The sequence below is a fragment of the Sorex araneus genome, chromosome 3 (genome assembly GCF_027595985.1).
Source record: "Sorex araneus isolate mSorAra2 chromosome 3, mSorAra2.pri, whole genome shotgun sequence".
NCBI lineage: Eukaryota > Metazoa > Chordata > Mammalia > Eulipotyphla > Soricidae > Sorex > Sorex araneus.
The window spans coordinates 32,784,045-32,799,515 of record NC_073304.1 but is presented as its reverse complement, the minus strand read 5'-3'; the positions used below and the strand labels follow the sequence as shown (position 1 = coordinate 32,799,515).

Genomic DNA, 15,471 nt, shown 5'->3' with positions numbered 1-15,471 from the left:
ACCAGACAAAACAAAGACAATCCCAAGAGGGCAGGGTTCCAGACCATGTTCATTTCTCGAAATAGTAGCTGGCATATTGCCTACCGAGCACTTATAAGTGTTAAAAGTGAGACATAGAGCTGGGGAGATAGTATAGCGGAACGGCGCTTGCCAGAACCAGGAGCAGCACATGAAGATGGGCCCAAAACTAAAGTATGAGTTGATGAAATCTATGGCTATGGCAGAGATTTCAAATAAAAAAAAGTTTAAATATTTTATAAATACTTATTAACGGTATCAGTAATGGCTGTAGAAAATATGCAGTCACAGTAAGACCTATAGGTAGAGTGATCTGAGACAGGGTGTGCAATATTTTATACTATGTTGGGATAAACCTGTGGGAAGATGATTGGAAGCTGGCATGATCATCATAACCACGTCTAGGAAAAGTAAAATACTTAAATGGAAGGCCCAGGCAAAATGACTAAAAAGTGAAACATTGTTTTATGAGGCTATTTACAGACTGGATACAAGAAAATCACTGATAGGCTTTACTGAGGGCTCTATCTTAAGAGTCATCTATCCAATCAACAGAATCAGAACCAACGAACTGTCATTTCTATAGACAGGTAATGAAGACCTAGTTGTCATATAAATATGTCTATGTTTATGTAATACGTGGGAAGTATCATGCATTAATACTACCCATGCATTATTTCTTGGGCAGCCTTAATTGAAAAAAGAAAAACTTGAGAAAAATTCTCTTTGAAAGAAGATGAAATTTCTTTTTTTTTTTTTTTTTTGGCTTTTTGGGTCACACCTGGCAATGCACAGGGGTTACTCCTGGCTCATGCACTCAGGAATTAACTCCTGGCGGTGCTCAGGGGACCATATGGGATGCTGGGAATCAAACCCAGGTCAGCTGCGTGCAAGGCAAACGCCCTACTCGCTGTGCTATCGCTCCAGCCCTCCTGTGACATTACTTTAAAAAGTGGACTAATGTTGCTACTCTGATTTACTGAACAAAAAATTATAGGGTCTAGCAAGATTCTCTCTTCCTCTTTTTTTCTGAAACTCAACTGTTTATCTCCCCATCAGGAGGAGCACTTGGAAAATGCTAATAAGATACTAATCAAAGAGAAGAGACTATTTGACATATTATGAATATATCCCAAACATCACACAGGAATTAAAGTTCCTAGTGGTCCTTTATGAAGGAGTTTCCATAGTATGGTCCAAGAAGAAGAAGAGGAACAGGAAGAGGAAGAAGAGGAAGAGGAGGAGGAAAAAGAGGAAGAGGAAGAGGAGGAGGAAGAGCAGGAGGAAGAGAAGGAAGAGGAGAAGCAGCAGAAGAAAAAGGAGGAGGAAGAGGAAAAGGAGGAAAAAGAGGAAGAGGAGGGGCCGGAGCGATAGCACAGCAGGTAGGGTGTTTGCCTTGCACGCGGCCGACCCAGGTTCGATCCCCGGCATCCCATATGGTCCTCCAAGCACCGCCAGGAGTAATTCCTGAGTGCAAAGCCAGGAGTAACCCCTGAGCATCGCTGGGTGTGACCCAAAAAGAAAAAAAAAAAGAGGAAGAGGAGGAGGAAGAGAAGGAAGAGGAGAAGAAAGAGAAGCAGAAGAAAAGGAGGAAGAGGAAGAAGAGGAAGAAGAGGAGGAGGAGGAGAAGTAAGAGAAAATAAAACAATCTTAACTTCTGAGATTTATATGGGATATCCTCCCAAAATAATTTTTCTGGCTAAATAAACAGCCTTTCTGGGGTCACAGCGACAGTACATGTAGGGCATTTGCCTTAAAAGCACCTGACTTGGTTCAATCCCCAGCATCCCAGGAGTACCACTAGGAGTAATTCCTGAGTGCAAAGCCAGGAGTTACCCCTGAGCATTGCCAGGTGTGGCCCCAAAGCAAAACAAAACCAAAAACCAGCCTTTTCTTTCAGTCTGCCTAGGATAGACAAAAACTAGGGCAACTATTTCTGCATCAAGATCAACAGACAGGAGCGGAAGCCATAACTCACTGGGCTGGGGCACATACTTTCCATGCAGGAGATCTGGGTTGGTCCCCAGCACTACATGACCCCCGCAAACACAGAGTCAGCACTAAACACTGAGCACCTTGGTTAGGGCTCAAAAAAAAAAAAAAACCACAACAGTAATAACAAGGTTTAGCAGAAGAGAGCAGTTAATCTATGATCAAGTTATAATGATTACTTCTGGGGGGTTTCGTTTGTTTTGTTTTGGGACCACACGCAGTGGTGTGAGGGCTTACTCCTGGCAGAGCTTAGCAGTGCCAGGGGTCAAACCCTGTTCAGCAGCATGCAAGGCAAGAACCCTACCCACTGTACTACTTCTCCAGTCCCAAAGGTTACTCCTAAAAAAAAAAACCAACCAGTAGCTCCAAGAAACTTCCCACCCCTGCCACCCTTCCACCCCAATACTTACCGTTTCATTTGCTTCCTGTTGCTTTTCATCAAAATCTCTTATCAACTTTTTCTTCTCTTCTGGAAAAGGCAAAATTCAAACGCTTGATCCTCCTTCCATACATTTATAGAAATCATTCCCTCTGCTTAAAATAAACTTCCCATTCCTCCTTGAGTAAGGAAACAGCCCTAAAAGACATTTAGAAATGATTAAGAACTAGCTATCACAATGGCTGAGGGGGTGAGGGAGAATGAAGGTACTATTATGATGGGCACTTCATGTTAAGAATACCTGTCTGAAATAGTCCTGCGTAACAATGAAGTGACCTGAAAGGCCAACAGTGTCTCTACCAAGAAAGACTGCAGGGCCAGAGCCATATTACAGTGGAAAGGGCACTAGCCTTGTATGTGGCCAACCCAGGTTGATCACCAGCACCTCATGTGGTTTCCTGAGCCGTGCCAGACGTGTTCCCAGCCAAGAGTAAGCCCTGAGCACAGCTGTGTGTGCCCACAAATCAAAACAAAATTAAAAAAAAAAAACTAGCAGGCTAGAGAGATAGAAAAACAGGTAGGGTTCTTGCCTTACACGCAGCTGACTCATGTTCAATCCCTGACATCCCATTTGGTCCCCTGAGCACTTCCAGGAGTGATTCCTGTGTGCAGAGCCAGGTGTAACCCTTAAGCATCACATCACTGGGTGTGCTCACTGTGCCACCCCCCCTAAAAAAAAAAAACACTAAAAGAAACACTAAAGAAATACAGAAATAAATTAATCTCTGGCTCCCACTATCTCCACTCATCAACTGTCATGTTTACCAATTCTGATTTCAATTCTGAACTCTCTGTATGCCCCTTTACCCCCACCTCCTGCTCCCCATGAATCCATTCTCTATACTTGTTTGGGGGCCACACCCGGCAATGATCAGGGGTTATTTCTGGCTCTGCACTCAGAGATCATTCCTGTTGGTGCTCGGAGAACCATAGGGATGCTGAGGATCAAACCTGGGTCGGCTGTGTGCAAGACAAGCATCTTACCTGCTGTGTTCTCTCTCTGGCCCTCAATTCCCTATATTAATCCTTACCCACTGCTTTCCCGAAAATTCAACCCCCCTAACTCTGCTTGCTGAGAGTCTGCATGACTTGGTACATGTTTCTTAAATAATGTCTTTTGCCATGGTTGTTTTTTTTTATTATTTTGGCAGTACTCGGGGGAATATACAGGGTGCTGGGGATCAAATTTGGGTCGTCCACCTGAAAGCAAGGAGTGACTCCTGTGTGCAGAGCCAGGTGTAACCCCTAAGCATCACATCACTAGGTGTGCCCACCACCACCAAAAAAAAAAAAAAACCTAAAAGAAACACTTAACCCCTGTACATCCTAAGTTCTCAACTCAAGAGCAAGATCCCCCATAATTGGGAGATTCTTTTTTTCATGTGCCATGGCTGTAAACCCTCAGTGTACTCCTCAGATGTTGCAAGCACCTGAAAGAGCAAATGGCAATGTAGCCTTTATTATGCCCCATTGTCAGGTGACACCCCTTAATCAACACAGGGCACTACAGATAAACTATTTCTTTTTCTTCACTGCTCACAACCCAGGATTTCAGGATTTTTTTTTTTAAAGAAAGAAAAAAAAATTCATCATGGTCAATGACATGTGTCTATCCACAACGGTGAGAAGTAACAGAAACAAAAACCAAAGCAGCTGTTACTGTCTCTGAGGCAGGATTAGTTCTCCATCACCAGCAGTCAAGTGATACTTGAAATTAAGAATGATCACTGCCATCTCTGGCACCTTGGGGAAAAAAAAAGAGGAGAAAAAGAATAACCACTTCCATGTAGCAACCACCATGATGTCTTGTGATAAGCTGCCACCAAAGTGCTGCACGCTGTCACCCTTCAGAAGAGGCACGGCTCCACACCCAGCACACTCCCTTCTGAGCCAAGTGAGACACAAGACGTATCCTGCACAGAAGCGTGTTCCCTGCCTCGATCAGATTCCTCTACAACTGCTCGTCATCAAGTGCCCTTGATCCTTCCTTTGTCGGAAGGTATGAAAATCTCTTAGAGGCCGATTCGAGAATGATGGAAAGAAAATGGCTCCCTAAGGAAGACAGAGGAGAGGGCGCCCACAGAGTGTAGCTCCTTTCCCAAACTTCCCAGCCCAATGCTGCTGTTCTGTCCACTTTGGGCGTTAGAATACTACTCTGTCTACCTGATTCGTAAGACATACTTTCTCCTAGGAGTTCTCCATTGCAGGGGCTACTTAGACTTTCTCCACTCAAACACTGGAGAGGGAGTATAAGGGCTAAGTCCTCACATGTGGCAGTCTCTGGTTCCATCCCCAGAACCGCATATGGTACTCCAAAAACTGTCAGGAGTGGCCTGGGGTACAGAGCCCGGAGTTAAGTCCTAAGCACTGCCAGGTGTGACACCCTCAAAACAAAATAAAACAAAAACAAAAACAAGAAAAACACATTTTCAGGGCCAGAGAGATAGCATGATGCATAGGATGTTTGCCTTGCCTTTTGTCAGCCTGCTTTCAATCCCTGGCACTACACATGATCCCTTGAACGCTGCCAGGAGTGATCTCTGAGTGCAGACCCAGGAGTTAGACAGCACTGCCAGGTATGGCCGCCCCCCCAAAAAAAACCAAAAAGCTCAAACCCAAAAATCCAACTTTCTATGCATGACCCCTTTTAACCTGAAGTTTTTATGTGACACCAGGAGTATGAGTACATAACATAGGTATACAAATCAAACATTTACTGATAACTATAAATTTATTTTATGTCAACTATTTTTTCCCCTTTTTGAGTCACACCTAGCAAGACACAGGGGTTACTCCTGGCTCATGCACCCATGAATTACTCCTGGTGGAGCTCGAGGGAATCGAACTCGGGGGAATTGAAGTGAAGTCGGCTGCATGCAATGCAAATGCCCTACCTGCTGTGCTATTGCTCCAGCCCCATTTTATGACAATTTTTTAAAGCTACCTCATATGAGGTTGTGACCCACTGTTTAAGAAACTAGACTCGACAGCTAAAATATCTTTTTTTTTTTTTTTTTTTTTTACTGTTATGAGTTTGTTTTTTGAGCTACACCCAATGATGGATGTTTGGGAACTACTCCTAATTCTGTACTTGGGGGTCACTCCTGGCATGCTTGGGGGACCGTGCAGGGCCAGAGATTGTACATGGAAACCCTGCACACAAAGCATGTGCTCAGCCCATGGCGCCATCTCTCCAGCCCGTAATGAAATATGCTCCTCCTGAAACAGGTTTAAGGGTCAGAGAGACAGTTCAGGAGGGAAGGCACTTGCCCTGCAGGGGGCTGACCCCAATTTGAATCCTTAATTCCACAGAGGGTCTCCCAAGCACTGACAGGGCCACTCCTGAGAGGAGCCAAGAACAGTACCTGAGCATCTTTGGGTCTGCCCACCCGCCTCCACCCCCACAAAAGTTAAGTTTTAAGAACTTCAACATATGTGATTCTTTAAGGCAGTGTTTTTGACCAGAGACCATTATGGTCCCCTAGGGGTACCAGGATAATCCAAGGGGGCCACAGGTGAAAACTGCATAAACGGGGGCCACTGCATGAGACTAGAGGGCCAACCAGTAGGACGGGAGTAAGACTGAAACAATGTCAGAAGGGAGAATCGCAGAAGTTGAGGAATACTGCTTTGGAGGCCTAAGATTAATCATTCTAAATTTTTTTTTTTTTAATTTATAGTTTTTGGCTTTTAGACCTCACATGGCAGTGCTCAGTCAGGGCTCACTCCTGTGTGGTGCTGGGGAACAAAACAAGGGTCAGCCATGTGAAATCACATACCTGAACCTTCCAGTCGAAGGGGGTAGGAGATAGTTGTTTTTCTAAAAAAATTCAAATCGGGATTGGAGTGATAGCACAGCGGGTAGGGCGTTTGCTTCACACGCGGCCGACCCGGGTTCAAATCCCAGCATCCCATATGGTCCCCTGAGCATCGCCAGGGGTAATTCCTGAGTGCATGAGCCAGGAATGACCCCTGTGCATTGCCGGGTGTGACCCAAAAAGCAAAAACAAACAAACAAACAAAAAATAAATAAAAAAATTCAAATCATTCCTAACGATGAAGCAAAGGATATAGGTATTTAAAGGTTCAAAAATGAACCCTATCCAACAGAAAAGTATCAACTGCTGTTGCGTTAGGCTTTGGTCATAGAATTGTGAAGCCACTGGTCCTTAGAGTTGGAGGTCAGAGAGATAGCACAGAAAGTGCTTGCCTTGCATGTTGCCAATCTGGGTTAGACTCATGGCATCCAATATGGTCCCCTGAGCATTGCCAGGAGTAATTTTTGAGTGCAAAGCCAGAGTAAACCCTGAGTATCTTCATATGTGGCCCTAAAACCAAGAAAGAGAAGGAAGGAAGGAAGGAAGGAGGAAGGAAGGAAGGAAGGAAGGAAGGAAGGAAGGAAGGAAGGAAGGAAGGGAGGGAGGGAGGGAGGAAGGGAGGGAGGGAGGGAGGGAGGGAGGGAGGGAGGGAGGGAGGGAGGGACCTCAGAGATCATCCAATCCAACTTCCTCATTTTACAGTGAGCAAACTAGAGCCTAAAAAGAAACCAGGTGCCTGGGGACAAGGTCAAAAGAGGAGAAACTTGCGTCTCAACTAGTAGAATGCAAATCTGCCTGCTCCCAACCCAGTGCTTCTGTACATTATCGCATTGAGGGGTATTTCTGTGTTCCTAGGAAATAGCAGCGGGTAAAATTTGTCTAAGCAAATAAATCTCAGGGCAGATGGTTCAAAGGGAATTCATTGAGAATGCATGCAAGGAACACTGGGTTTGATCCCCAGCAGCGCAAGCTCCCCCAAGCACCAAACGGTTCCCTTCCCCAAGCAGTGGCAGATGTGACCCCAAAACAAAATCAGATCTCTTAAATTTGTGTGGCTGTGGATATCCCCATCTGGTTGTGGTGCAGGGGAAAGTGTCCTGAGATTCTGGAAACAGAACCTGGAGTCAGAGAACCCACCTGGAGTCAGAGACCCCACCTGGAGTCAGAGAACCCACCTGGAGTCACAGAACCCACCTGGAGTCACAGAACCCACCTGGAGTCATGTCCACACCCCTATACCACTTACTGTTTTTAGGAAGTTTGAATTAACACTCCAATCAGCTACAAAATAGCAGGACGTCTGCAAACCAGGTAGAATGGATAACAGAAACAAGAATCACACTATTCCCATCCCCACACACCTTCCGTAACCAGTCACATCTGTCTGTGTGTCCCACTTGACAATGACTGCGGGTAAGCTGGTGGCACTAAGTTCTGAACGTGGAATAAAGTAGAAGCAGCCAGCTCTGAGAGCGAGCTAGAAAAAGCCTACCTTAAAGTTCAACAAAGGCACTTTGAATTACCAGCTCAAGAATGTGTATTCTTGGTACTTTAGTGTTGTAGAAATAACTGTTTAACCAGGATCTTTAAAATATGTGATTAACTTGCTCTTGGGTGCCCCCACTGTGGTATTTCTAGAATGTAAACACTATTTGTAGATCATAGCAATGGTGAAAGTACCTGATTTTTATTTCCTTTTCTGTAAATTAGAAATATACAAGGTTATTTAAAAACGCTAAAAAAAAACCCCCACATAACTAGCACTTAGCAAGTGCCATGCATAGAGAGAAATCAATAGTAGCTACCAGTGTTTGTAAAATAAATTTTTAGAGACTGGAGCGATAGCACAGTGGGTAGGGCGTTTGCCTTGCATGCGGCCAACCCAGGTTCGATTCCCAGCATCCCTTATGGTCCCCTGAGCACCACCAGGAGTGATTCCAGAATGCAGAGCCAGGAGTCAGCCCTGAGCATCGCCAGGTGTGACCCAAAAAGCAAACAAACAAAAAAAAACCTAAAATAAATTTTTAGTAAAAAAATTTTTTTTAAATGCATCAAAAATATGAACCATTGGGAAAATTGAAATGCTGTAGTGAGCAAGTAGTTGGCATTTACCAGGATTGGCTCATTCTCCACAGAGATTATTTTTTCTAGGTTCCCTAAATAACAGGATGATGTGCAGATAGGTATAGAAATTTAAGTGAATTGGGGCCGGAGCGATAGCACAGCGGGTAGGGCGTTTGCCTTGCACGTGGCCGACCCGGGTTCGATCCCCGGCATCCCATATGGTCCCCCAAGCACTGCCAGGAGTAATTCCTGAGTGCAAAGCCAGGAGTAACCCCTGAGCATCGCTGGGTGTGACCCAAAAAGCAAAAAAAAAAAAAAAAGAAATTTAAGTGAATTAAGAAATTAAATTAAAAAGCATTAATTTAAGTGAATAAAATGAAAAGTTGTGTTCAATGCCCAGCACCTCATATAGTTCTCTGAGCACAGAGCCAAGAGTCAGTCCTGATCATGGCTGGGTGTGGCTCAAAAATCGAAATAATAAAAGACATGTGGACAGATGTCTTTAGGTACAACAGAATCAAAACCAGAATGATTATAGACACTTATGGATTAAATGGGTAAGAATTTACTGCATTTTTTTGGTATTTGGAAAGACTCCAGATGCAGGAAAACTAAGATTAGAAATTGTGGCTACAGCTGCTCAGTGCACTAATAGGCTGATAATGACTATCTATGCTAGTACTGCCATCAACACAGAAAGTTACAAATATAGTACACTTTGTCTGTGATCCTGCTAAGAAGGTAATCTTGTTTTGATTGTTTTAATAGGTATATTATATTATTATCCATTTTAAAAATGTTCATGCTGGACAAGATCTGAGGATTAAGTAGGTAAGGGATATTTTTTTTTCCCTGCTTTTTGGGTCACCCTCGGCGATGCACAGGGGTTACTCCTGGCTCTGCACTCAGGAACTACTCCTGGTGGTGCTCAGGGGACCATATGGGATGCTGGGAATCAAACCCGGGTTGGCCGCGTGCAAGGCAAAAAGCCTACCTGCTGTGCTATTGCTCCAGCTCTGGTAAGGGATACTCTTGATAAATTGCAAACCACAATGCCCAAAAGGATAGAGAGAGAGAGGGAGGGAGGGAGGGAGAGGGGGGGGGAAGAGAGAAAGGGAGAGAGGGGGGAAGAGAGAGAGAGGGAAAGAGTGAGTGAGAGAGAGAGAGAAGAAAAGTGCCCACCAAAGAGGCAGGCAGGGGGTGGGGTGTGGGGGTGACGGGAGGGATCCTGGGGATAGTGGCTGGGAAATGTACATGGTGGAGGATGGGTGTTGGAATACTGCATAACTGAAATTCAATTATGAATTGTTTTGTAATGTTCTAAAAAAGATCTAAAAAAATTTTTTATAAAGTTATGGAAATGTGGGGAAAACACATAAAATAACACTAAATTTCAACATCAACCATTTATTATTTTCTTTCCAACAATTCACAGTATTTCTACACCGAATCATTCATTATCTGTGGAGTACCTTGGGTGTGCCGAGTGAACAACCTCAAACTCATTTTACAAGATCAGCAATTCCCTAGTTCCCAGCATCAAAACTGGGCAAGAATACCACACACACACAAAAAAAGAAAATTACAGACCAATAACACTAATGAACATAGATGTAAAATTCAAGAAAATATCAGCAAACTGAATTCAACAATATTTTTAAAAGTTTACATACCATGGACAACTAGAATTTATTCTAGGGATGCCTATATGTTTCAATATCCACAGATCAATGTGATATAACAATTAACAAAATGAAGGATAAAAATCATATGATCAGGGCCAGAGAGCTAGGACATGCAGCCAACCTCAATCCCTGGCATCCTGTATGGTCCCCTAAAGCACTGCCAGTAGTGATTCCTGAGCGCAGAGCCAGGAGTAAACCCTGAATATCACCAAAACAAAAACCAGACAAACAAAAATTATTATATGATCATCCAGTGGTTCAGAAAACGCATTTTACAAAAAATCCAACACCCATTTAAGATAAAAATTTTCAAAGAAGTGGGTACAGAGAAATGTACTTCAACATACATTCAGACGTGACAAGCCCACAGCTAACATCACACTCAATAGTGAAAAGCTGAAAGCTTTCCTCTAAGATCAGGACCAAGACAAGGATGACTACTCCTGCCACTTTAACTTAACTACTCCTAGTTACAGTAATTTAAAAATGAAAAGGCATCCAAATCAAAGCGGGGGGTGGGGGCAGTGGGAGCAAAACTGACACTATTTTCAAATGACATGATATATAGAAAACCCGAAAGATTTCATTAAAAAAAACAAAAAACTGTCAGAATTGTAGCACTGTCCTCCCGTTGTTCATCAATTTGCTCAAGCAGGCACCAGTAACATCTCCATTGTGAGACTTGTTACTGTTTCTGGTATATTGAATATGCCACGGGTAGCTTGCCAGGCTCTGCCGTGTGGGCAGGATACTCTTGGTAGCTTGCCGGGCTCTCCGTGAGGGACAGAGGAATTGAACCCAGGTCGGCTACGTGCAAGGCAAACGCCCTACCCTCGGTGCTATTGCTCCAGTCCTGTCAGAACTAATGAAGTTAAACAATACAAAATCAGTATTTAAAAAGCTGTTGAGTTTTGTATCATGACGGCTACCATTAATTAAGAAAACAATCCCAATATGATTGCATCAAAAATAAAATTCCTAAGAACAGAATCAAGAAAATAACCTACATACCAAAAACTGACGTTGAGGGGGAAAAATGTTGAACAAGACACAAATGGAAAAGTATTCCATGTGGGCTGGTTGAATCAATGCTGTCAAAACGCCCGCTGTATGGGGGAGAAGGGCGGTTCGGGGATGAAGGCACAGGTTTTGCCTGTGGTGAACTCCATTCATCCCCAGTCCCAGTTGGAGTCCCCAGCACCACACGCTCTCCTGAGCATCAGCAAGTGCAACCCTGGAGGCCTCCCGCACCACTGACCCAGGTAATCCCCAGTCCCACAGGGTTAGAAAATCATCACATCCTCACGACAAGCTCTGAGCTGCCACTAAAGGCCAGGTGGGTCAAAAATCTTCAGGAAGGGATCCCAAGTCCTTTGAGAACTGCTTGGGAGGTTCCCCCAAAATTTCTATGGTAATCTCACAGATACTGCACCTGGGGCCGCTGCAGACAAAGCCTGCGATCAGCCCTTGAAGCTACCTCTCCAGCCCCATGGATCAGATATCTTAAGTCCCCTCATGACTGGTACCTCACCCTCCTTGTCTACCATTACAACTTCCATACATAAAACTTGCCCTCTTGTCATAGTTGCAAGTATTTTTTTTTTTAATTCCTTCATTGCTTCTTTCCATTTCCCCCTGACTAGCAAACTTCTCTTCAAGTCCCTACACTCAGTTCCAAGTACTCTTTCGGGAGAGTCTCTCTTGTACATACCTCTGCTTCCCAGAGCCTTTTTTTTGGTATGGACTCAAGTTTTTCAATCTAGGATTTATCACACTTTTTGTTGTTGTTGTGAGTCTGCTCCCTTTGAGGCAAGAACCGCTGGAACTCCTCAGGGTACAAGACAGTGTCTGTCAGACAAATAAGTTAAGTATAGAGGGTAGTTGGGGGGTTTGTCTTGCAGGTGGGTTTGTCTTGCATGTGTCTGATCTGGCATCCCATAGGGTTCCCTGAGCACCACCAGGAGTAATTCCTGAGTGCAGAGCCAGGAGTAACCCCTGAGAAATGCCAGGTGTGACACCCCATGCCACAGCAAAAAAGAAAAGAAGTCTCAAGGTTTGATCTTCAAGTCCCTGTTCTCCCTTGAACATAAATCTCCCTTGCTTGTCTGTCTGTATCTTCACTTATTTCCACTCTGGAGAAGCCCATGATTTCTCTAGAACACATTTCACCTCTTTTTCTCCTCTCACATCTTTCTAAGTAAGTCTCATTCAATAAAAACTATCTTTGAAGAAAGAAGGAAGGAAAGAAAGAAAGAAAGAAAGAAAGAAAGAAAGAAAGAAAGAAAGAAAGAAAGAAAGAAAGAAAGAAAGAAAGAAAGGAAGGAAGGAAGGAAGGAAGGAAGGAAGGAAGGAAGGAAGGAAGGAAGAAAGGAAGAAAGAAAGAAAAAGAAAGCCTCAAGAAATGTTTTGTTGTTTTGTTTTTAGGCCATCCCAGCAATGCTCAGGCCTTACTCCTTGCTCTGTGCTCAGGAATCAGTCCTAAAGGTGCTCAAGAGACTGTATATAGTTCCAGGGATCAAAATGGGTTTGCTGCACACAAGGCAAGTACCTCAACCCCTGTACTCTTTCTCCAGCCCCAAGAAATGCTTTTCTATTTTTAAATTTGGGAGCATACCTAGCAAAAATTAGGGCTCACTCTGTCAATACTCAGAGGACCATAAAGCATCAGGATCAAACGCAAGTCTCTCATATGGTAAAGCATTTATTTTAGCCTTGGAAGCCATTTTCCCAGGCCCTAAGTAATTTTATTTAATTAATTTGGAGGGGTGGGGATTTGGGGCCCCATCTGCTCATGTTTGGGGGCTACTGCCAAGTCTATGCTCAGGGTTATTCCAGGCAGCGCCAGGAATTAAAGCAGACCTTCTGCACACAGAGCACACACACACTGAGCCATCTCTTCAGCCCCTATTTTCAACAACGGATTCAGTTACAACATGTAAGCTAAACCCAAGAGCTACGGTAAGTACATTATTCAATACCTACAAAATAATGGGAATTAAAGATCTGGGAATTTTACGAAGTGGTCTCAGAACAGAACCAGAAAAAAGGATTTATGGGGCCGGAGTGATAGCACAGGGGGTAGGGTGTCTGCCTTGTAAGCAACTGACCGGGTTCAACCCCCAGCATCCCATATGGTCCCCCAAGCACCACTAGGAGTAATTCCTGAGTGCAAAGCCAGGGTCATACATCTCTGGGTATGACCCAAAAAGGAAAAAAAAAAAAAGGATTCAGAGATGAAGCCAGTGGGTTGACTTAATGAAATTTTGTTCATGAGGCTGGACAGACAGTGCAAGGGTTAAGGGACAGGGATTGCATACAGCCAAGCTGGGCTCAATCCCCAGTACCACATGGTTCCCTGAACAGCTCTGGATGAGCCAAGGAGGCCCCTGAGCACTGCTTGGGAGACCCCCCACACACACACACCACTATCATCACCAAATCTAACTTATTCAACAAGTATTTACTGAGCAATATGAATTAGGAGTAAGAAATATATTGGCATTCTTATTATAATCTGTAGACATCTATATATTTATCTGCCCATTAAACAATTAAGTGTGTTATCAGCAATTTATGTTGAGTGTTTTGTACATGGGTAGAAATTCACACCTTTTGGAGTGTCCTCTGCAGAAATGAAAGAGAAGAAGATGAAAATGACTAATAAAACTTGCTTTTCTATTTTACAAAACAGTAAAGTCCTTCTGTACTGTTCTGCCTTATAGAAACAGGGCAAACTTTATTCAGCAACAGGTTGGAAAATGGCCTGTTCTTCCAACCATGTAAATTAGATCCCATCACTCTGTTACTCAACCACCTTTAACTGTAGCCCAGTGCATTTTTCTTTTTTTTCTTTTTGGGTCACACCTAGCGATGCAGAGGGGTTACCCCTGGCTCTGCATTCAGGAATTACCCCTGGCAGTGCTCAGGGGACCATATGGGATGCTGGGAATCAAACCTGGTCGGCCGCATGCAAGGCAAACGCCCTACCCGCTGTGCTATTGCTCCAACCTCCAGTGCATTTTTAAAATATGGAAATCTTTCACCAGGGCTAGAGGCATGGCCTCTCAGTATCTGGCCCTGCCTATGGTGTTCCAGCAGCATCTGCCACCATCACCTCCAATCCTTCCCACACACACCAGCCTTCTTGCTATTCCTTGAACATACGAAGCTTATTTCTGCTTAAGGAAGTTTGCTCTTTCATCCTCCTGACACTCATTTGTCACAGCTTTTTCAAGGTTTACTCCCTTACCTTATTCAAGCCTCAGCAAAAATGTCACCTCAAACTGAACTTGCACAGCCACTGGAAACTGCATTGCCCACCAGCCTTCCCCCACCATCCTTTTGCCCTACATTGCTCTTAGCCTCTTACTACTTGCATACTTCCATGCATCCACTAGAGAGGGAACCTGTAAACCTTTCCACTGGAATTTCCAATAGCACCAGCACCTCTTGCAATGACACAGTCTCAGAGCCGGAGAAACAGTCCAGCAGGTAAGGCGCTTCCCTTACAAGCGGCCGACAAAGGTTAGATTCCAACTTCACGTGCTTGCCATCCTCTCCCTCAGCACTCCCAGGAATGATACCTGAGTGCAGAGCGGGGGCTAAGCCCTAAGCACTGTCATTCTCACCAGAGCCACGTGACATTGGGGAACTAACTCACTTAAGGTCCTTTTCCTTAAGTAAGCACAATGAAAAAAGTTTTATCCGCCTTATCAAGAGCTACTTGTTCTGCGGCAAAGACCCATCCATGTCTGGTCTTCCACTCAATTTACCCTGAATACTCGAAGCGTTCGTGTGCAAAACTGCAGCCACCGTTAAAATTAGGGGGTGCAAAGCTGGCGCAAGCAATCAGAAAGTGCTTAAGAAGACCACCGCTGAATGCCACGATCCTGACTCCTGGCATTCACCAACCTTAAACATGATGCGCTGGGGCGGGACCACTTATTATCATTGATTAAAAAATGCCCAAGACCACACACCAACAGCTACAAAAGCAAGCCCTTCCGAGGTCCATCCCGGAGACACCCCAAGTGACAGCGGCGGGAGCGGGGGTCCCGGGACCCCGCCTAGCCCCGGGGGCGTGTGTGTGGCAAAGGAGCTGAGCCCGAGGGGGTCGGGGCAGGGTGAGGGCTCACGTGCCCCCTACTTCCCCCAGCCCCAACCCCTCCCGCTCGGCCAGCCCCCCCTCACCTGTCCCTGCGCTCCCCAGGAGCCGCTCCGGCACCCCTCGTAGGTCTTCATGGAGGCCGCGAAAGATCTCGTGCAATTTCTCAAAGTGCTCCGACGAGGCGGCGGAAGTGGCCATGGCTCCGGCCGCGCTCGAGCAGCGAACGCCACACCCGGGGCTCGGGGCCCGCTCCCGGCCCGGCGCTCAGCCCCGCCAGCCCGCGGGCATCACGGCCGCCGCCGCCGCCCTCCCGACAAGGCGCTTCCGGGCCCCGAGGGGGGCCTGGCG

At 45.1% G+C, this 15,471-nt stretch overlaps 1 protein-coding gene across 1 annotated transcript in view; it reads right to left on the bottom strand.

Moving 5' to 3' along the window:
- Positions 1–15,471, bottom strand: part of VTI1B (vesicle transport through interaction with t-SNAREs 1B) — a 22,879-nt gene extending 7,408 nt beyond the window's left edge. Inside the window, exons 1-2 of the mRNA XM_004612337.2 lie at positions 15,207–15,471; positions 2,421–2,479 (exon numbers count right to left, since the gene is read on the bottom strand). Of these exons, the coding sequence (XP_004612394.1) occupies positions 2,421–2,479; positions 15,207–15,321 (174 nt within the window). The 5' untranslated portion in view covers positions 15,322–15,471. The remainder of the gene's footprint in view (positions 1–2,420; positions 2,480–15,206) is intronic.